The 23345-nt window shown below is 35.4% G+C and overlaps 1 protein-coding gene across 1 annotated transcript in view; it reads right to left on the bottom strand.

The window, feature by feature from the left end:
* LOC134531353 (agrin-like) overlaps positions 1 to 23345 on the bottom strand; it is a 946059-nt gene that overhangs the window by 911919 nt on the left and 10795 nt on the right. Inside the window, exons 2-5 of the mRNA XM_063367052.1 lie at positions 22903 to 23050; positions 19030 to 19038; positions 15592 to 15752; positions 9793 to 9828 (exon numbers count right to left, since the gene is read on the bottom strand). Of these exons, the coding sequence (XP_063223122.1) occupies positions 9793 to 9828; positions 15592 to 15752; positions 19030 to 19038; positions 22903 to 23050 (354 nt within the window). The remainder of the gene's footprint in view (positions 1 to 9792; positions 9829 to 15591; positions 15753 to 19029; positions 19039 to 22902; positions 23051 to 23345) is intronic.

Here is a 23345-nt window from a genome sequence, read left to right as displayed (position 1 = left end):
ATATTTTTTATCGATACAAGAGCGTGCCCGTACAAATTCACATGTAGGCATAGAAACAAACAATATTCTTTCATTTCTTAATCTCTCGTGCAAAGTTTGTAGCATTCTGTAAGTCTTTAATTTTTGTTTGTAATAATTATGGATAAAATTTTCACCAATAACTTATGGTGAAATCATGATCGAAAGTTATATTTTTATTATTTGTTATAGTTTATATATTTCAGATGCAAAACGTATTTATTTCCATAACATTTTGGCTCTGAAACTAAAGAAAAAACATTTTTAGAATGACCAAAATTAAAAATCATAATTATGGACCTTTCAGGAAAACTCAGATAATTTTTCGGCATCATGACCACTTATTTTAAATCCAACAAAATAATATGGAGCTTAAATAACAGTTCCATAATTATTTTAATCAACCAAGCACATTGGGTACAGTAATTATTGATTCTCACTTAATTCAATAACCAAGATTGTGATCGAGATGTTTCGGGATGGATGGCGTGGAATTTTTTCGTGCTTTTTCAAATTCTGCGTACTTTAAAGGTGGGGAAATATTTTAACCAAATTGCGATTATTGAAAAAAAAAAAAACGAAACAAAAAAGTTGCACCAAGAGAAAGCTTGAAAGCATTTTTTATTTTTTTTTTATTTTTTTCGTAAAACGCCACCTTCGAATCTAAAACACGAGCAAAGACAAAATGTATTAAATTCTAAACTTTACGGAAAGAATGTCTCTCGAGCCTGAAATGGTTCTTCAAGTGAAGAGAAACGGCGGAATGAACGAACCCCAAGAACTCCGAATCAAAATATAAAATAAAAAAAAGAATACGTTCCGTCGGATATTAGTTTTCTTTTCTCTCGGAACGGAATTTTCAAGTAAAAAAAAAAAACTCTCTTATGGAAAAGTGGAAACGAATGGACTAGGTAGCGGGATTTTAATATTTCATCCGAATAAGAATGGACTAATTTCAAAGTCGGCTTGATTTATGTGACTGATTTTGGGCGATGAACCGAATTCTCCCGGCAGAGGGAAAAAAAACCTTGGGAAATGTGAAAAACGACATTTGTTACACCTTTACTTTATCATCTGTTATTCCACGCCCGTCAGACTGATAACATACTGGTCGGTTTTTTTTCATCACAAAGATCTTAGTAAGATGACGGACTATAACTATTTTGTCAAAAAAAATTGTGACGACATATTTTATTTCCAAGATCTTAGTCTTTTAGGTCATGCATATACAAAATTTTTCTGAAATGTATGAAAAAAATTTTTAATCTAAATGTAATTTGATGAATTTGTCCTTCCCGTCCCAAAACGACGCAAATGTCTTAGGAAGCATACTGTATTTGTCTGTGCTGTCATCGTTGTGGTGTCCCGAATATTTGTTTTGTCACATCGTTCAGTTCACCTTTACGTATCTGTGTTGTCGTTGTGTTATCAAATTTATTTGTTGAGTATCTAGGTGGGTTCATGTGTTTCACTTTATGTTGTCACAGGCCATTATTTGTTGCTAGTCATTTTAGTCCACTGTGTCCATCTGTAGTTTAATAATGTTTTGAACTATTCCTTCGACGAAATATTCTATACTGTTGATGATTTTTTTTTACTTTAGCTGATTTTTTTTATGTTTTCTCCATTAATTAAGTTTCTTGAGACATACAGTGTAACCAACAATGGCGTATGTTAAAAAAATATTAAAAAAATGGATAAAGTTTTGAAATACTTTGACGCATGGAAATGTTCCACCCGGTAAACAAACAAGATCAAGATGTTTTAATGCAACCGCTGCTCTTTATATTATTCACATGAAATTTAAATTAAGTCTTTTAAATTTTTTTAAGTTATAAAAATTTACAGCGTCCGTCCCGTATATTGTCGCCACCAAGCCACTTTTTTATTTTTGGCTATTCTGATTTTTCTGAATTATTTCTATTTTACATTACCGTTTTAATATTTAAAAGTCAGTCGCAGTATTTTTAATTATTTAATTTTTGTGAAAAGTTCTTTTATTTATTATTCATTTGTTTGGTTTGATTCAGTTTCTTTAATACTGTATATCGATATTGGTTTTATGGTTGGATACTGGGCGCGGTATCGTCGCTTTGAAGTGTGACGTCACCAGCGCCATAGTGCGGGTGGAGGAGTGAGCTGTTAGCCTCGGGGAGTGATGGACTACGGGTCACCACCGACGAACCGCCGCGGGCAGAGGTGTATAATGCTTCGACACAGCGCCAGGCAGTCCGTGCCTGGATTGGCATGGATGGGGCCGTAGCTTGAGCTGGTACAAAAGGAAGTGCCTCGCAACAGAATACTTCGATAAGGTAAAGAGGCGACACGTAGTAATTTTTTTGGATTTGGCACAAATACATAACTGTGTCTATGCTATTCACAATTACGTTGAGCAAAGTTAAGCAGTCCCGCAATTTCGCACGAAGTTTAAATTTACGTCAAGAATCTTTAAAATTTGAACTTTGTCTTTGGAAATAAGTTTGTCAACGGAACTGAATATTTTTGTCTCGGCCCCCTTGCATATACTGTGGCGGCACACGGCGCTTTTGACTGGACAGTGTTATTTTGGTGAAGGTCAGGGACACAGCTGTTCATCATATACCAGGAAGGCGAGAAATCGTGTATTTGCGTGTGGCGACGATTAAATCCAGCCCTAGTAGGACCCATAAACTATATATATATTTAGGATTTTATATAATTTATCTTTTTATATCATTAGGTGTTATTATTTAATTTTTATATTAATAAGCGCTGACTTATAATGTTTCAGTGTGGTTGTTTATACGGGCGATTAAAAGGGTAAATTATGGTTATGCTCATACTAAAATCCAGTAACTGCCATATGTTTATAACTGTATTACCATCTGAAGTATCATGATGAAGTATGATTCAGTAAAACTCTGCATGTTTGTACTCTGCATTTTTATTACTATTAGCCAAAGACTAGCCTATAATTTGTTTGATAACATTTCTATTTTTGGCTCGACAATTTGGGTGGATAAAGGGGTGGATTTTTTGAGCTCTTTAAATTTTTTTGGTATTTCATATTTTGAATTGTATTTACCCAGTGTGTGTCGGGGACGCAATCCCCTTCCATGTTGGACGGAAGGCGGGTTACAGCATCATTCTCTACGTTTCGTAAAGGCCGGTTACATTAAGTTTACTCATATCATAACAATGAAATCAACGCTGGATTGTGGCGTTTGCCCTGCAGTGCACTAAAGACTCAAATCTTGTGCAGTCTCAGCACAATTATAAATTACAGTAAACATGCGGACTATCAACCAATATTTCACCTTAAGGGTCATTTAACTTATTTGCTGTAAAGGTTAAATAAATCAGATTTATGTTCTTGTAACTTTATAGCCACAGGATTGGTAAAACTTTACAATTTAATAAGAAAATTTAAGTTAATCAACTGAAGTAGAAACACAAATTAAAATTTAATAGAAAATTTTTTTAATTTTTTAATATTTTACACAAAATATTTTGTTATCCATATTTTTTTAGTTCTACTTATTATGTAACAAAATTTAAAATAAAACAATTGACGATCTTTCAGAATACTGTTTTTGATAGTTTTTAGGAAAAAATAACATTAGTTGCAAAAAAACTGTTTCGAGAATTTAGAGGTCAAAATGAAAAAAAAATCAACTAAAATGAATTATTTTTAAGCGCAGAAGGTATTGTGAAACTAAAAATTGAATACTTCATAACATCCTAGAGAATTAAAAACTTTACCATTAATCATGAAAAAATATATATATATATTTACAGAAAAAGCAAATGAGTGAGTTTTGTGTAAGCACAGAAGCTATTATTAAATCAAAAATTAATACTTCTTACCATCCCGTAAAAATAAATAATACAACCTTTTATAAAAAAAAAATAACCAAAGCAATATGGCAAGTTTTATTAACCATCTAAAAATTAACGTTTTCCCTGACAGGCATTCCTTAATAAACTGAAGGCTCCAGATAATTGTGTCCATGCAGAAGCCACGTCCAGGTCCAACTGCCTGGCTCCAGACGAGGCAATCCCGCGCGTGCTTCAAGGTCACCAACACTGCCATGATGGTTGTCCGTGCGCGAAGTCACTGTAAAGGTTTCTACTAATATATCTGTAAATTTGTGGTGATCCGTGGATAAATTTGTAACCAGCATTCTGCATAAATTTAAGGTAAAATTTTAACAGCGAGTTTCAACGCAGTGTCACTGCGTGGTTGAGCAATGTCAACATCTAGAATTAAGTTTTAAATATAAAGAAAATATAGAAATTAACCTAACAAAATGACAAAGTGATTTTACAGAATTGTTAGTTTATAATTTATGGAATGGTGTATTGAGAATAATTGCAAACTATTGTACTTCAGAAAATGTTTTTGATGGTGTGAAATAATTATCTTCGCAGCGATGAAATAAGCATGGCTGTCACGAGTACATGTGCAGACGTGTGCACGTGTGCATTTTTGGCCATTGAAACGGAATTTTAGATTTCCGACGCTCATGCTTTGCGGCTATGCAGTGTTTTAAGTTTTGAAACAAAAGATGAAGCACTTTAACATAGTGTTTTAGTTGATCCGTACAGGAAAATAGATAATCTAAAACATTTATTGTGAATATTCCCAGCAATTAACGACCAAGAAGAAATCGAGAAGCCATAATTCTCTTTCGAAAATTTAATGACTTTTAGGTTGTTGGGTTGCATACAAATACCGCACAGGTATAAGAGCGTTATGTTACAGCTTTGAGTTGCGACTGTTTATATTCGTTGCTTTGCGACCACGACTCCCGAGGAACTGTGCGGCGGCACAGGCCAAGTACGACACAGGCTCGCGAGAGAGAGGTTGGCCGCCTGCAGTCGCCCTGGCGGCCGGCGGGCGCAGCCTCTGGACCGTCGACACACGTCTCTCGCGCGGGATGCGCAGTGACCTCGCGACTGCGAGCGCCCGGACTAGATGCGCTCCAGCTGCGCAGTTCTTATACTCGGAGCTACACAGCGAATGTCTTGTACATTTGTTGTCTCACACTCGTTCGCTACTGGTTTCCAATACCAAGTATAGCTCGGCAAAGACAAATACTAAAAGTTTATTTGATATTTGAAAAAAAAAAAAAACAGTTTGAAATTATCTTAAAAAGAATATTATTTAGGCAGATTAACGAATTAAAAAAAATTAACATTCACAAGTAGCGCCGAACGTTTCTGTGCGGAAAAAAAATATTCAAATCCAGACGGAAGGGAGTTTAAGGACTCGAAAATATTTTCACTTACATACTTGCATATTTTTATATTAAAAATAGTCCACTCCCTAACTTCTAGCCTCCATGCGTTGAATGGCCTATTTTACAATATAGTGGTCGAAAAAGTGTGATTAATGTTGGTACTATAACCAGAAAATTTAAAGATTAATCTCACTTAACGATATATGTAAAACTACGTGGTTATATATATATATATATTTATATATATTTATATATTTATATATATATTTATATATATATTTATATATATATAACCACAGATGATTAGAACATTTCCAAAAATATTTCATATTGTAATAAGTTCAATCAAAAAGGTGTTGAATTGCCGAAGTCAAATAAATTCCCAAACGTTCTTATTTTGAAGTAACGCATTATGGAGAGGTGCTGGAATTTTTGCTGAAACAAAACTGAAAACCCATTACACTGCTTTAAAGTATATCCTTTTCTAATGGTTTATTCCTTGTAATTGTCTTCCTTCCGCAGGAGAAGCCTTTGCCTTATTTGGTCAGAGCATTCAGGACACATTTGTCTTCCGCACGGGGTTACTATGATTCGTCTGCTGACAGTAGACGTGTGTCTGAAAGGAACTAAACCAACCTCAAAACACAGACAGTTTTGACAGTGTATTAACGGCCTGTGAATGGCGAGGTTTTTAATAAAAAATACAAGCCGCTATTAATGAATGGGGGGTGATTTGTTTATATTTCAGGGCCTGTATGCGCGTAACTTATACAGATCTGAACATTTCACAGCTCTGATCGGCTGGAGAAACTATTTCCGCAATTGGCGGGGTCAGTGATGAGTAGTTACTAGTGCAGTACTGAACTTTAGTTATTAAAGTATAAATATATTTATTATGTTTTCTTTTAGTATTAAGATTAGTGAAATTAATGTCATGTCGCAAATGTTTTCTTAGTAATAAAGTAAAACGCATGTTTTTCTATATTACACTTTGAAAACTCCTGTATTTTCGTAAACTTTGTGTTTAAAATTGACTAGTCGCACCAGCAATTTTAACTACTTTTCTGTGTCACTTACACTATGTAAGGTTCTTGGTCACAGTAAAATATTATAATACCACTAGTATTGGTTAAGTTTTAGGCTGTATGGAAAGCTTTTTCGGAAAACTAAACACTTTATATTTTAATTCCTCACAGAAAATAATAAATTTTTTAAATTTTTACAAATATATTGAATCAAGTTTGCGCTCACCTTAGTTAAATAGTACGCAAACAATATGTCTCTTAAGTAAATAATTAAAAAATATAATCCTTTTTAAAAGTTTTTTTAGTTATAAACTGTACCAACGTTAACCTATACAAAATAAAAACAAAAGTTTAGACGTAAAAAGTTATGTAATTAAGTTGTTCTAATATACATTCACAGCCTGTTTAGCTACAGAATAATGTATCTGAAAAGCTACAAGTTTAGACTCAATGTAACAGAATGCACAGATTTCGTCATAATCAATATTTCTTTTGTGAACAAAAATACCGTGTGGCTACGATGTCTTCGTGTGTAGTTCAATGATATGAATCACAGTAAGTTTCTCCAAATAATATTTGTTATAAATAATCAAGAAAACTGTTTAGATGTACTAGGAACGTTATGTAAATTATTTTAAAAAGTGTAATACGTCATTGTTATTGTTTTTTATAAGGTTTGAATATTCTCGATGACACAATCTTTAATATTTAAGTATTTCTTTTACTTATAACATTTGTGCGTAGTTATTTATTTATTGTTTCTGCTACGAAAAATTGTCTTAGTTTTAATGACTTATTTGTTAAATTATTATTAATTCAACTGTGAGTCTCCCTTTTCTCTGTAGTTAAACGTCACAACGATAAAACTTTTAGTTATAAAATATGTTAGTGTATCTTCTTACGAATGTGGGGCAAACACAATAATAAACGATCAAGGTGCAGGAAATAACAAGAAGCTTGTTACATGAACCACATTTCCCGCAAGAAAGACAGCGCTTCATCGACACGGTCATGCAAGAGACGCGGGCAAGAAGGAACAGCAGAGAGAGGGGAAGGCGGGGAGAGGGTTACCTCCTGGAGGAAGCGAGTTGCCCGGGGGCCGGCGGGAATAATTCGGCGATCACACCTGGGTGTAAATCAGAAGAATGCAGATGGAGGCGCTGGTGAAGGGGGGAACGCCAGGCCCGAGGGGTTGGCTCTGGAGCCGCACCACTTGTCCCTCTGAGGCTAGGGAAGAATTTCGGGCGAGGAGGGAGGTTTGCGAGGCCCCGAGATATTATTACGGCCGACGTTTTACGATCCAAACGGGAGCCCGCAGATCACTTAAAATGCATTGTGCGCCTCTTGCCCGCGCTCGGACCCCCCACCCCCAGCAGCACGACTCGGTGAGGGGGGGGGGGGAACTACCCCTGCGGGGCACACCCACCCACCCTCGCAACACACCCCCCTGCCGCCCCATCCATCGACCAGGAACCTGCGAAACTTTCCCCGGGTCCACCTGCGAAACTTTATTGTTTTTTTATTAAAAATAACAAGGGGATAAAGAGGGTGAGAGGCAGGTGGGACGGAGAACGAGAGGATAAAGCATGGACCAACAGAAAGAACAAGTTCAATATTTAACAGCAGTGGAAAGTGCTCCGTGCTGGATAAAAGTACGGGGGTGGGGGTGAAAAGAGAGCGCTTGCCTTGTTTTTTTACAAAGCTTTCTGTTTGTAGCTCCTGAGGGCACGAGTTATAATAAAAAGAACAGAAAGAGAAATTTTAATGCTGGTTACCAGATCCGACCTCTCGCGATGGACCGAAATAGCGTAAGACGAAAATATGTGCGGCCCGAATACAGATTTTGCGGCTTACCGTGCGAGAGTTTCTTTATCTGGTAAAAAATACCGTTTGGACGGCGTGCCGCGCCCCGCTTTATTCCGCCCTTAACACGTTTCCCAGGTGCGCATTAAAACTTTTATTCCGCGGTACTTTATCCCTGCTGACCCATCTACAGTATAGGAGGGGGGAAAAAAGAAATTTAACTAAGGTTTGTGCTAGGTACTTTATTCAGTCCGGTTAAGTCACTAAACGCTTAAATATTCAACGAAGTTTATTTTAGAAATGTAAATAGATTGTTTTGCCTTCCTTTTTATTGTAATAAATTTTAATGAATAAAAAAATACTTTCATAACATGTCAACTATTTGAAGATTAATGATTTTTTCCATCCTTAAAAATATTTTTAAAAAATTAATTATTAAAGAACCTAATTGATGACAATCATAATTACGTGGTGATTTGATACTTCACTAGTTGTATTAAAACATGTCAGAAGATTAATTACATTGATGTTTGGTTTTAAGCTAACGAAGAAGGTTAATAACTTTTACTACGTAAGTTTTTTACATTTTATTTTAAAAATGTAATTGTGAATGAGGGTATATTATTACACATTTTTTAGTCTTAAATATTCAAAATTTAAAGCAAGCTCTTTATTTAAGGAAAAAGTTTGGTTTTCCAAGGATCTCAAAAAAGTGAAGGTTAGTATTTATTCAAAAAAGAATGTTTATTTTGTGCACTTAAAATAATGTAAGAAACCCCTTTGCTTCTATCATACCATTCTCAGGATTACATTTTAAGTTTTCACATAACATCATTTATTAGTTTTTTATCTTTATAAAATATTGCTCACAAAATATATGAAAAATTTGACTTATACGTAATAGAGAATACATATATTTCTAGGTGTTAAATTGCAATCGTTTGTGATGTATATTTTATTCCGACCAAAAATTAAGGTTTTTAAAATAAATTGGAATCGTAACGGGTAATATTAAACAAAAAAAACACTCTTGTAAATTATAAATTCTACCCATAAAATTCACTAGTAACATTTAAAGCGGATAGTACAACGTACTTGAAGATACTAGAAATTAGTTTTTTTTTTTTTACTGCCCTGTGTGTGTACTACCACTTCCCTTATTAGTTATCTTTGGCACGACTTTATGACTAGCAATGGTAGTCATGAGTTATAATTTTATCTGAGAGACATATAAAAGTATATATTTCACTACTGCTCCATTCACCCAATGTCACAAACTAATTTCAAATTCCTAAGCACTTGTCCATTTTTGGCTAACGACTTGTCTATATAAATGGGAAGAAAAAAATGTGTTGATAACTTTGGAACTTGTGTTTGAATATTTTCAGTATTTTGTTTACTAAATTTTTTAAATATAAATGAATAAGGATGAAATATATGTGATCAGTTAGGCTTTTAAGGACGAAATATCACATATATTTTTGCTACAAACTAAGAAGCCTCAAATGCATACACAGTTCCTTGTAAATCCCTTAAATAGCTTATAATATAGGTAACTTACAATAATTACCATTGTATATGTACTTTAATATAATGTAAAATACTATTTATTTATATTGTATTCTAAAAGTTTTCGCATTTATTAATTAAAATTTTTTAATACAACACATTGAAATTAATAAATTTACAAACATACTAAATAAAAAAATATAAATTTTACTTACCTTCGATGATAGGAGGCCTGGGCTTGTAAACTATATCTGGAAAAAAAAATGTTGAAACTAATTAGTAAACTCATTTGTCAGCATAAGATTCCAACATATAGTTAAGACGTGTTATAGCTACAGCTTACAAACAGAACATACAGTAATGTTATTGTAACGGTTAGGATTAGTTTTGACGCGAAAACGTCTATTATCTCAATACAGCGATAGTTGGTCGAACGTTCTTGTGTGACAAAATACCGTCAGATTTGAATCGCTAATTATTACCAGACAAATAATGCGTTAACAATGTTTGAGTCCGCACCGGATATATCACGTCTATACGTGTTTGTCACGCAATTTTTGATTTTCCTGTGACGTCATCGCACCAGTGTAGGGGCATGTGTGTTTGTTACAAAATAATTCATGATGTTATTTCATATGACTCGAAAATATGCTCGGAATTATAGAAAACGCATGTTGAATTTAAGAGATTAATAACATATTAATACGAAACACTTGTTATGGTTTTATCCCGACGTTTTCACGAAAAATCTATGGCGCGGACCCAAACTACGCCTTTCTCGTTTTTTTGTTTTTTTTTTGCTCTGTTTGCTGAACTACGTAGTAAAAACGCATGTGATTGAGATTACCATGAAATGTTTTCACATAATTTGGCCTTAATTATTATTTGTTGTCAAAAAACAACAAAAAAAAAACACTTCATTGCTATGTATTAGGTAAGCAAAGAAAGTTTTTTTAAATAAAACTTAAAAATTATTGTATGCGAAAAAAAAAATTGTCTTCATATTTTTATTATGAAAAGGTAAATTATTTTTCAAATCACGACTGAATAATTGTTTTTAAACCGATAAATATTAACAAACAAATAATTTTTGTATTATATTACAAAGAAGTCTTAAGAATAGATCACCAATGATTTGTCAATCCTACATATAAAAAAATAAAAAAAATAAAAATTTAAATATAAATAATACATAACTTACAAGTGAAAAGCTACCGTACATACAAATACGTAAGTTGATATTGGCATGATGACATGCTTATACAAAAAATTCTTAATTTTAAATAAAAAACTGTTTGAGTTGAAAGAACTTGCCTAATTCTATAGATACATTACAAGCCTTCAAACAAGCAAAAAAAATCCATAGACTTTTATCTATTTAAAATAAAAGACTTTCGAAAAATATCCATAACAGCTAAAACTATTGTATCCAGCTATAAGTATTTGGCGTAAAGGCTTAATATTATTATTTATAATTCACTTCAAAACGCAAAAGCTTTCAAACTTGTTTATTTTATTGCCTTTTTTGCAATTTGGTGAGATTTTGCAAACAGTTTTACAAATTATTTTTGTTTTTTCGCTTTGAAGATATTTAATATAATTTGATTCATTTGGGACTAAAACATTCATCAGTCATATTTATTATACATCTTCCCTGAGTTTAGTCTTCCTGGAAGAGTACTTTTTTTAGGAATAATTTGAAATTTTTATTAGTTGGATCAAATGATTTAATGTTTTAAATAACGTTACAATAAATGTATAGCAAAAGACCAAACATTTATCCGAGAGTATATATTTTAACTATCCAACCAAAAAAAGGAGGTTGTCTGTAAAGTCGAGTTATGGACGATAATTTTACGTGATAAAGTCATAAGAAAACATTGATGAAAAATTGCATAGTTTTTAATTTTCAAATATTATTTACAGTTTTTGCAAATTTAAATTAAATAATTTGTTTAAATGTAATCACGAACGATTAGTTATAGTAATAAACGAAATCAAATCATTTGCAATAAATTGTTAATTTTAAATGACGAAATTGGACAAAATATATCAAACTTTTTCAAATGCTGCTTTTAAAAATCCCGCCTTAACCTGTTTGATATTATAGAAGATATTCTCGCATGGTGGTTGGCCGGTTATTGCATGCTCGGCTCAGGTGGAACGTGACAATGAATCATGCTTTTTTGTGCGTGCAGCCGACGTTCATCGATTTATAAGACGTTATCACGTCAAAAAAATATCGTACTTTGAGTTTCCGCTTAACCGCAAGTCAAATATGCTGCATGAACGTTCTATTGGTTTAATTTCTGATATTTTTGAAAACCATAACACAGCAAATATTAATCATTAATTTAATTTTCAAGAGACATTGAATTTAAAATAAATTGATTATGTATCTGTGGCAACAAATGTTTGAATAAGGCTGTCTTAAAATTCGAAATAGTTATAAAAGCGGCATGGAAATAATTCCCGTTACGCTCCTGGTTTTTGAAGGCGTATTATGTCCATGTGCCATGTTATTCTGGACTAAAATATACAAACATAACGCATAATACACTGCTGACTTAAAAAAACAGACATTAGTTTGTGCATGGCTTCGGACACGTACAACTCTACTTTAGGATGAGTTTCATACACATTGTTATCTACAAAATTTCAAATGAAAACCTTTTCAAATATCATCATATAAAAAAATAACTACTGCAGATAGCAATATAATACTGTAAGAATTTATTTCACGACTATTGTGAGTACCAATTTGGCATTGGAAAACCTAAGATTTATATTAACATCACGCTTAATTAAATATACGCTTTTTATTGAAAACTCTAGCCACATGTACTGGAAAACTTATGGGACTGTTTTCTAGCGTGATTTTACACAGAGTTATGTTCCTGTATTGGACGAACCTTTTTCTTGGCTTTATACCTACATGTCATGTAGCCTAACGCGTATTTTTTGTGCTTCGTAAATAATAAAATATTGTGTAAAATACACTTCAAACCAATGTAATGACCTTCACCAAGGTTTATATTTTATATAAGAATACATTGAATAAGTTGGTCACATCGAAATTCATCAAGAATTTTTCACGTGTTGCCTGAACACAAAAAAATAAATTCGATTTTTATAATTCAGGATGTCCATAAAGGAATATCCCAGTTTCAGTGGTCTATAACAACAATTAAATTAGACTATTTATAACAAGTTAAGGTAAAATAACCTGGTTATTTTACAAATGTATGAAAAAACAGGAATAGAATGTTAAAAGATTATAATTTTCGTACTATGTACATTATTAAATTCGTTCATTTTTACTGTAACAACTTAAAATATTATCTGTAACTTTCGTTTGAAATAAATTTTTAACCACCAACCATTATAGTAAAGAACAGGGGTTAAATGACAAACATTCATATCTGCATTAGTAGGTTTGCTATTAAATCCATAAGAATAGATTTTAAACCTTAAAAAAATAATTAAAAACATTTTTTGGTACAACCATTGCTGCAAAGGGTGGAATAATCTAGGTTCAAAATATAAACAATTCTTAACCCCCTTAGTAAGCACACAATCAAATCCGTTCACATTGTTTGAAAATATTATGATTTTAATCGAAACCATTTTTAGGAAATAATTTTTAAATAAGACAAATGTATTTTCCTAACAAATAATGGATTTCAGCGTTAAAAAAATACTGGAAACAAAGTTTTTGGATAATTTCAACACGAGAAGTAATAAGGTTGGAAATAAAGGGGTAAAAATAAAACAAATATAATTTATTTATTGTGTATATTAGGTTTTTTTTATTTATTATGAAACCTTAAAATATTATCTAAAACTTTTGTTTGAAGTAATTACTATAAGACTAACCATTCTTGAAAGGGGTAAAAAAAACAGGGGTTACTTGACAAAAAGAATCACAACTCCCTTTGGTGGACAAAATATATTTTCCGTTCAAATTGTTTGTAAACCTTATTGACACAACCAAGTATTGTTTCAAAGAGTGGAATAAAAAGTATTTAAAGGAGAAAAAATATCCTTACTCCATTATTGTGAAAACTATAGAATCTATAGCAATTGATTGTAAAACTTATAAAAATTATATAAACCCTTGGTCTGAAACATTTTTTAGTAAGGGATTGCAAGAGGTTGAAACAAACAGGGGTCAGAATAAAACTATAAATAACTAGCTGACACGGCGAACTTCGTACCGCCTTAGCGTAGCAATGATGCACTACTTTATTTTGTATAGCTGACCTATCTTAGGTATGAGTACCTATTCAATTTTAACTGGAATCTATAATATCCTCCATATAAAAATTAATCCACAATTCCCTGGTATCACTATAACTGAAAAGGACCTTACTAATTTAATTAAATAAAAAACAAAATATATATTGTCAAAATAGTGTTTATTCCATAGGATTCAATAATTCCACTAATGTTTTTACAAATTGCTATTGAACAACTTGGCATTTTTAAGTAAACAATGAGCTCAATACCACGCGCGCTCTATAAATCAACTAATAGTCTCTGTACCCCTCACTGCTTCTCTCTACTTTAATGCTTTTTGATAAACTATATTTTTAGTTTTATGTTCTGGCGCGTAAATAAATAATGTTGATGGTTTTCCGACACGGGAACAGGCGACATATAATTGGCCATGTGAAAAACATGGATTTTCTAGGTTGATGCCACATACACTTAGCGACTGCCCTTGCGATTTATTTATTGACATTGCAAATGCAAGCCGCACTGGAAACTGTAAACGCTTAAAGCTGAATGTCATAAGGTTACTTTAAAAATATTTATATTGTACAAAGTGTTGGGTTAGTTTGGAAATAATTTTGTATATGGTGGTTCAGTATTCTTAAATTTTCTAATTTTCCGTTAGATTTTTTCTTTCATAAGAACCTTCTCGTGACAATAACAAACACAACAAAAAAAGAATTAGTGAAATCGGTTCAATCATTTACGCGTGATGGCGTGACCAAGGGAAATAGGAATTCATTATTCTTAAATTTTCTAATTTTCCGCACAATTTTCTTAATTTTTTCTTTCATAAGAACCTTCTCCTGACCATAGCAAACACAACAAAAAAAAATTAGTGAAATCGGTTCAGCCGTTCACGCGTGATGCCGTGACCAAGGAAAACGGGTTTCATTTTTATATATAAATAATACTTCCTTACCTTGTACACTATTTAATATGTTCTCATTTGAATTAACTTCCTAAATTTGGTCTAAAGCCAGGAGTGACCCTGAAAGGGGTAAGACTGAAAGGGAATTAAAGACAAAAACAATTCATATCATATTTTTATTAGGTAAACTATCTAATCAATTATAATTTATTGTAAAAGTCCTAAACATTTTCTCAAAGCTTTGGCTGAAAAATTTTTTGATTAGACGAACTATTGCATTAAAAACTAGCGGAGCTGTAATTGAAAAAAAATCAAACATACTTAAAATAAAATTATTTCGAATTTATTTTAAATCATGTTAATATTAGCCTAAGTCTTGTCCAAATCAAATTTTTATACGCCCCAGTATATGTGCTGGGGATGAAAAATAGTGTTTTAAGGTCACAAATATTTGCATAACTACTACTTAAGCGGGTTTAATACGAAACTTGTTAAGACAGTAAATTCTGGATGCATTGAGTTAAATACTTTCTAAATAATTACACAGCATGGAATATGAGAAAATGTAAGTTCGATATTTTCTGAATATTGGCTAACATGTAGAATGTTATTTACATTATGTTCTCAAAATGTCACATGAGTTTATAGAAGTTTCCAAAACATTTCCATAAGAAATAGGTTCTTCGAAATCTACCTACGCCTGTAGGCTGTAGCAAAAAGGATTTTCTGTACTTAGATGGTTTCTATTAGGTATTTTCTTTACGAAAATTGTAACAACCCATGGTACTGGTTATGCAATAAAGACAAAAGTATATTTTATTTATTTTATTTTATTTGGAGCCGGGTCCCTTCTCGCGCGAGACCAAACCTGTCGCTCGATCACACCTGGTTTCTAAAGCGCCTTGCCGCACCACATGCTGCGGGCTCGCGCGGGATCCATCACACTGGCCGCTGGAAGCGCTGATCCAGCCCCGCGCTCGGCAGAGTGGTTCCTTGCGAGAGAACCGCTCCACACGGGCCAACAGCCAGCTGCGCCCGAACAGACTTGTGGCTGCATCGCGTGACGGTCCTTTCACCCACACACTCTAGAGGCCCTCACACACGATCAGGCAACTCCCAGTTCGGACTGCTCAGTCCCAACTGACAGTTTGGACTGAACTGAAGCCCTCTGCACACATGAAGTCCATGTGATCCATTCGGACCAAGCAGTTCCAACTGACAGTTTGGTCTGAAATGAGGTCCTCTGCACACACGACAGTCCAGGTGATCAGTTCGGACCGAACAGTTACAACTGACAGGACTGAACTGAAGCCTTCCCCCCACACACGATCGGTCTTGTGGTTGTTGTGGCTGTTAGATATATAATTTCATCGTTGAATATGGATGAAACTTTTGATGTTGTAATTGCAGTTGCACTTTTAATTGGAAAAAGGAAAAAAAAACAGCACAGTAACCAAAAAGTACTTATAAACAAAGATGACATCCCCGACACAGCTGATATGAAATGACAGTTTGGACTGGCGTGACTCTTTTCTCGAGCCCACAGTCCATTTGATGAGAAGCCATCAGTTGGTCAGTACTTCAGTTCCGATTGATCAGTCCACCGTCCTTGAGCACACGCGGCGGTTCCGACTGTTCAGTTCCGCCTGATAGGTCCGAACTGATAGTTTGGACTGATAGTGTGTGGGGGCCTTAAGAGCACGGGTGCCCGACACAGCTAACTATTCCAAGTGAATATGCGAGGTTTCACATTTACTCTGATGAAGAATAAATTACCTGTAAGTTTGCATGGGATGCATCGGAACGATTATGTTTATCTTTCAATGTATATTAGGATATGTATTTAACAGCATGCTTGAAGCTTTCATATGGCAAAGTTATTCTGTATTATCATTCGCTTATACATAACAAATTATTTGTTATAATTTTTGTTTGCCTGCTGATATTTTAAGTCAGTCTGATTCGAACAACAAACTTGGTTATATTCATTGTAAATTACTTAAAATTATAGACAACCTCTGATAAAACAGTGTGGTTCATGGGTCTAAGAAAATTCCTAATTTCACTATTTAGTTTATAGGTTATTAGTAGAGACCTGCAAAATTCGCGGTTTCGATGGCCTTCAGGATAGACTTCACATACCCTTGTAAACTCGGGCAAATAACGCAAGTTCATTGGCTGCCGACTTGTAAGTCGTCTCAGCTGGTTTGTCTGTGATTCGATCCTTCTTTGGTTGAGGGTTTATAACTGGTTGAGATTCGTCCAGATGAACAGTAAGCCAATAGCAAAATTATCTAAGAGGTAAATGTGTTTGAATTCTAGCATATCACCGAATGAATCCGCGAAATTTGCAGGTCTCTAGTTATTAGGAGTCTGGAGACGTGTGTTTTTGCTAGTATTGTCTCGTGTAGAAGGAGCGTGTATTATAAATACGGTGCTAAATCTCTTTATCAAGTCAAAGCCGGTCTCAACTAAATTATGAAAATATAATAATTGGGATTGAACAATTTAGCATTAAATTGATTAAAACGACATCTTAAACATGTACATTTAAAGATCTTGATACCCACACGCCTACAACATACATTTTTTCTTTGAAGAAGCTTTATAGTGCCCATCATTTGTCATTAAAATTATACTTTTAATGTGCATTGCAGTATTTTTTAAACGAAAGTGCCAATTTTTTTGGTGGGTGGTTGTGTGTATTTTTTTATGGTAGTTAATTGTATATAATATCTTACTTATTGCTTGATAAGCTTAGAAAACCCATCAGTATCTGCGTTAGGTATTCTAGATTTGATTCCTAACAAACCAGACATTTAAAATGAAAATAAAAAAATCGTTGCGTCTTCTGACTTGGGAGCCAATGTGTTCTCGACTGGGGCGTGATTATTGACTTGTGGAAAGTTTCCTTTCCGGGAGTGTCACAGGGTGTTGTGTCATCCCTCCTCCCTTCACCACGACACTGCGGAAGGCAGAGTCGCCCCAGCAGCCCCTCTGGTCGAACAACTTACCATTACATCATTGCTTGAACGTAAAAGAAAAACCAATAGCGTAACAAACAACTTATAAAATATTGCATGTTCGTTTTGTATAACGTGAATTTTTATTTAATTCTGTTCAAACCAGTGAAGTTATAGAGAACTATAAACAGCAACAGATTTTTTTTTTGCTTCTTAGTGTCAAAGATATAAGAAAAATGATACACTTATTTATATCAGTGCTTAATTTAATGTTATGGCGATGTTAAAAAAAAGGTAAACAATCAGTATTTACGTTGGGATTTGCTTAAATTGTTCTAAATGTGTGCAACAGTTCTGTATTTTATTAAATACTCGTTATTTGTAAAGCACCTAGGCACCCGTAAAAAATATCTGAATATAATATAAGAAACGCTTTAATATGCACGAAATATGTATTAAAATTAAATTTCTATTATATTGTGAAAATGTAATTATTTCTCATCAATAGGTATATATAAAATAACTTAAAAATCTGAAAACAGATTGTTTTTAATTGAGTATTTCTTGGAAAACTACATTGCGTGTTAATTGTCTCTTGTTCCTGCTTGTGAATTCCTTTCAATATAAGTACACCAGAATGGTAACCACATTGGCAGTGCGATTCGTAAGAAGGTGCTCAATTGAATAGAGTTCGGAACAACAATATCATGCTACAGTTAAAATGTACTTTAAAATCTATTCGCGATCATCTTAATTCTATCATTAGGGATGGAAAACTGACACAACCTTGGTTGGTTGATTCATATTTGCAAGTGGTGGCCAACAATTTTTGGAATGTATTAATTAAACAGACGTGCGCGGCCTGAAACGCGGCAAGCCAAGCCACAGCTCACTACTTTACCACTGAAACTATCAGCCTTGTCAACATGTGACGCTATGGCCCCACATATATTAATTTTGCGCCAAGGACTGGGCAGCAATGCCAGGAGGAACAGGTTAAGCAAAGAGCAGTGAATATGTCACATTGTAAGCGCATGAAAACAGAATTCATACAGCGTTACAGAGTCAGTCAGGGAGTCAGTGATGAGCGTATTTGCATTATTTTATTGTTACCATTACTCTTCACTTGAGGGCCAAAAAGAGGGGGGGGGTGGACAATGACCCCCTTGCTCTCGGCATTGTCGGCTCTCATTGGTGGGTTGCAGGGGGTTGGGGGAAGTTCGGCCTAATGGGGCGGGACGGGTCACGTCAGAGCCAGCAGGATCCTCGGCGGCTGGTGTGAGTTGTCAAGGAGGGCTGGGGGGGGGGGGGGGGGCTGGGGAAGCCGCCAGGGGCCCACGGACCGCAGCAATCTGCGGGCACACCCGCCCTCGCTCAATTAACCCTGGTTCCTCACGTGACCTGCAGCCTTAAGCCCGCCAGACCAACACCTAAAAGGGCACAAACCTGTGAACAAATTGGTACAAACATGAATTTGGTTTTCCACCGTTGTTAAGTCAGCCATTTTAATTAGTATACTTCAAGTTAAGTGCTGTAGACCACGTGTGCTACATAGAAACCAGCAGTCCATCAAAATGTTTCCCACTAACGCAGTTTTTTTCAGCACATTCTCGGTCAACTTAGCAAAATAATATAGAAATGTTACCCTACATTTGTGTTTTAAGTTGTTTCTTTAAGGCCCTACGAATTATATGCCTGAGTGTTTAGGCTTGAACTGTGAATACTTTCGTGAATTTTCAAGTTAATCTTACGAACGATGCATAAACATAGAGCTCGTTGACCTTTATAGTTTACGGTCTGCGACCACAGTCGCAATTCTCCCATTTATCTCAGTGGCTGTAGACCAGAATGAGTTTGTGTCGCCTTCGAAGCTCACAACTGCCAGCGCCAGTTATCTTTGATATCTTCTTGGTATTGGCTACTACTATACACATTACTACAGGATGAGTCTGGCATACTTCAGCTACAAGTTCATCACGTAAAAAATTAAACTGAAAACAGTTTTACTAAATATGGTCTAAAGTATTTCCTACGTTGTTCTAAAGTTGGAACCAAAAAATGTTGTTTAGTTCAAATAATATATACTTTTTAAGACGGAATACCTAGAGGTAATGATAATGTAGATTAAACAAAGTTTTACAACCAACACTAAAATAAACTCGGTCATAAAAATGTCATTTTAAATTGTAGAGTTCATACCATTTTTTCCTACAAATGTTTTGTGACGTAGAATAATGATTTTTTTAGTTGTTTATTATTAATGAGCATGTCACAACTAATTATTAATTTCAAAATCTGTTGTTTCCCTAACGCCACCCTTGTTTATAATTGCGGGTATAAAATTTTAAATGAAGAAATACAAGGCCTGACTGTATGAAAAATGCAAAAAAATTAGTATCCTACAGCTGCTACACACAAAAAATTGTCTCACATAAATTCATTAAAATACATAAGTTAATAATTGTTAGAATAATTTTAGTACTAAAATTTACAAAACAATATTTTTTTTTTGTTTTTGATCCTTGCTGATTCTTAAAAAACTGCCTACAGAAGAGGCGCCTTTTTAATTGCGGTACCATGACATGAGGTCATCTGAGTATAAACACATGTGTTTTATACATTTTTTGTGAGTGGCACAAATCAAGATTTTATGGTTATAAACATGTTTAACAACTATCTCTACAGTCTGGCACTAATATTTCAGGAGCAGCAATGACTGCCAAACAACTTTAAAACACAGCGCATGTCTCTAATATGTACAACAGCTGTAATTATACGTACGAGGAGATCTCCTTAAGGCCACACCAGACTTCGCGCGCATCCTCGCAGGAGATCGGACGACCGTGGCGGTCAGACAATGGGACCTCCTTGTACTACCCATCGCCCAGGGATATCATGATCCAGACGTTCTCCTGCGGTGCATGATCGATGGGCAGGGACTCATAGTGTTGGAACCATACCCGCTCTCTTTTCTCCTGTGGAACTTATTCGAGACTCTCAGGCCATGCACCTGCAGGAAGACACAGTACAGGCTTCTAGTGCAGGTAAGGGCCAACAGAAACATCCTGACGATTCCCCGCTGTTAGTAAATGCCACAATGTTATTATGCAGATTGTCCAATGCCGAAACGCTGTTATTGCGGGAATTTCATGTATGGTCTCATAGGCGCAAATCTGTAGGATTCGCAAGGGGGGCCCACGGAAATTTCGAAGGGGGTGGGGGTTGCCTGAGAGTTTGGCTCGTGCGGTGCTTGTAACTAGTATAATGCCCATATTTTGGCCTACATGCATGCAACAAGCAGAAAACTTTAAAATATTCAGAAAGTTTTCAATAAGACTTTGTTTTGACATCAAACCTGTTTCACAGTCACGCTTTTGCAAGTGCACGCAAGTCCTCCTCAGTGAGGGGCTTCTTAATTCCAGGGAGGGTCCGGGCCCCCTTTAACTCCCCCCCCCCCCGTGGGGTCAACGCCCACGGTCACAGTCGAAGGATGCTTCATCGATAGGTAAACATAATTAATTTACCAAATTCTCGATGAGCTGTTAGTTGTCCAATATACATTCTTGCGAACTACTTCCAGCGGGGATAACGATAGCTTGTACTCTCTGCAAGTTTAATGGATGCATGAGATGTTCCAGTGAGATTCGCATGACCGTCACCTGGGAAGTGTTTATCCTACGAGCTGTGGTAAGCGTACTGGTGCTTGGTGCGTTGTTCACTCGTTGAAACTCATCGTATTCTCTTCGACACCGTTTGTCTTCAGCCAGAATTCCGTCTGGTCACCTCCAAAGTCTCTCTCTTTCTATCAACTGTTCACTCGCAGATACAAACGTGGTCTGGTGAGGCGTTAGTATGTAAGGGTCTGGCTCTCTGTGTTTTCATTGAGCCGCCCGTCCCTTTTCTTTCCAATATTCAGTAGACAAGCTTCATGTCAGCAGGTTCTGTCCGCGAGACACGTGTCCCTGATTTGTAGCAGCTCTAGCACATTGTGTGCGTACTTGACAGGCACCGCCTTTTTATTTGATACAAGTAGTAATAGAGGAATAGCAATCCTGCTATAGGGTGCACGGCGAGGAGCGAGGATCTCGTCAACGACCGACCACCATGACGTCATGGCGGTCATCTGGGATAACCTGACCTTCATCTCAGCGGCCATTGTGGATCCATAATATTGTTTTTCCAACATCTTGTTTTCCGCCATTTAAAATTATGGCATCATTGTTTCAATGTTTGTTATGGCTGCCATCTTGAAATACACGTAATTTTTAGCTATAAAATGATAAACAAATTTAGAAATTTATAAAAACATGTATATAATAAAATTTTAATAGTAATAACTTCCGCCATTTTGAGCTAATGGTGTAGCTTCATGTGGTGGCATGGCAATCGTGAGGAATCGGTCATGTTCCTACGTTTCCGTCGCTGGATCGCTATGATCACGACCTCGTCGACCATCTTCGGTAACATTCATATTTTTCATCGACGTTCCTGCCCGATGGGTCACTAGTTGACTAGTGTCGCCTGCGATGCGCGCTACCGTCCTGGAAAGTTAAATGTTTTATTTTTCTCGTGCTGGCTACTTCTACTGTAAAAATTGTTTTATGTTAATCCTTGTGGTTGCTCCTTTAAATATTTATACAAGTTTAAAATATTTCTAAGGTGGGTGAATTTGATCCTAAAATCTCCACAAAACCAACTCAATTCTATGGTCGCTTTTTTTTAATCGCCTTGTCTTTGCTAACTCTGAAACGTAGCTCATCCTACCTCAGAATTCAAAATATGCAAGCCGGTGCTTCGGTCTAGAACATACTGGGCTTTACTCACGCCATTCACAAGCCAATGCTTAATCCTTTGGAAAATATAAACAAGTTCTAGGCCAAGCAGGTGCTTCACTTTTATATTCACTGAAATCCCAGGAGCTGTTTCAAAAAAATTTGTTCATTTTTTCTTATGAAATGCTTTGGTCTAGTCACTTCACCCAATGATTAAAATCCTAATAATATTATCCATGATAATTTAATTATTTGCAAATCTTTTTAAAAATAAACATTTTAGTTTTTTTTGCAATGTTTCTGAAGTTTCACAAACATAAAAACATGAGGTCGCATTATCTGGGTTGAGCACCTATAAAACTTAAGAAAGCATGACGTCCTGTAGCGTGGCTTGGTCAGATATTTATAGGGGCGAGCGCGTGCCACGGCTGTTTAACGACGCACTTGCACGGCGAGCCGGTGGCCGAGGACACAGGGCCGGGCAGTGAAGCCACAATGAACCACTCGCGGCGCGCGAGGCGGCGTGCTGGTCTAGCGCCGGGGCACACCAGGCGCCCACAGTCCGCCCGAAGCTGGGGCGGGAGGTCCGGGGCTCCCGCAGTTCAGCTACACAAGGCTGCAGAGATATCATGTTGCTTAGTGGGCAACATGTCGCATCCCTCGTAAACAGAACTGTGAGGAATTGGTTTCCAAGTGCAGTCTGTGTTTCATGCAAGTTAGCATGTGTGAGCATGTCTTTCATACAATCTTGACATGTGTGTTTTATGTATTTATTGGCAGTAATCCGACTTGTGTTTCTTTTGCACTGCATGTCATGCGAAATATTCATAAATTAAAAATAATGAATAAAAATTAAAACATAAACCCACATTTAACCATTTTAAATC

This window comes from Bacillus rossius, chromosome 3 (genome assembly GCF_032445375.1).
Source record: "Bacillus rossius redtenbacheri isolate Brsri chromosome 3, Brsri_v3, whole genome shotgun sequence".
NCBI classification, from domain to species: Eukaryota; Metazoa; Arthropoda; class Insecta; order Phasmatodea; family Bacillidae; genus Bacillus; species Bacillus rossius.
The sequence above is the reverse complement of the archived record's forward strand: the minus strand, read 5'-3'. Positions and strand labels throughout refer to the sequence as shown.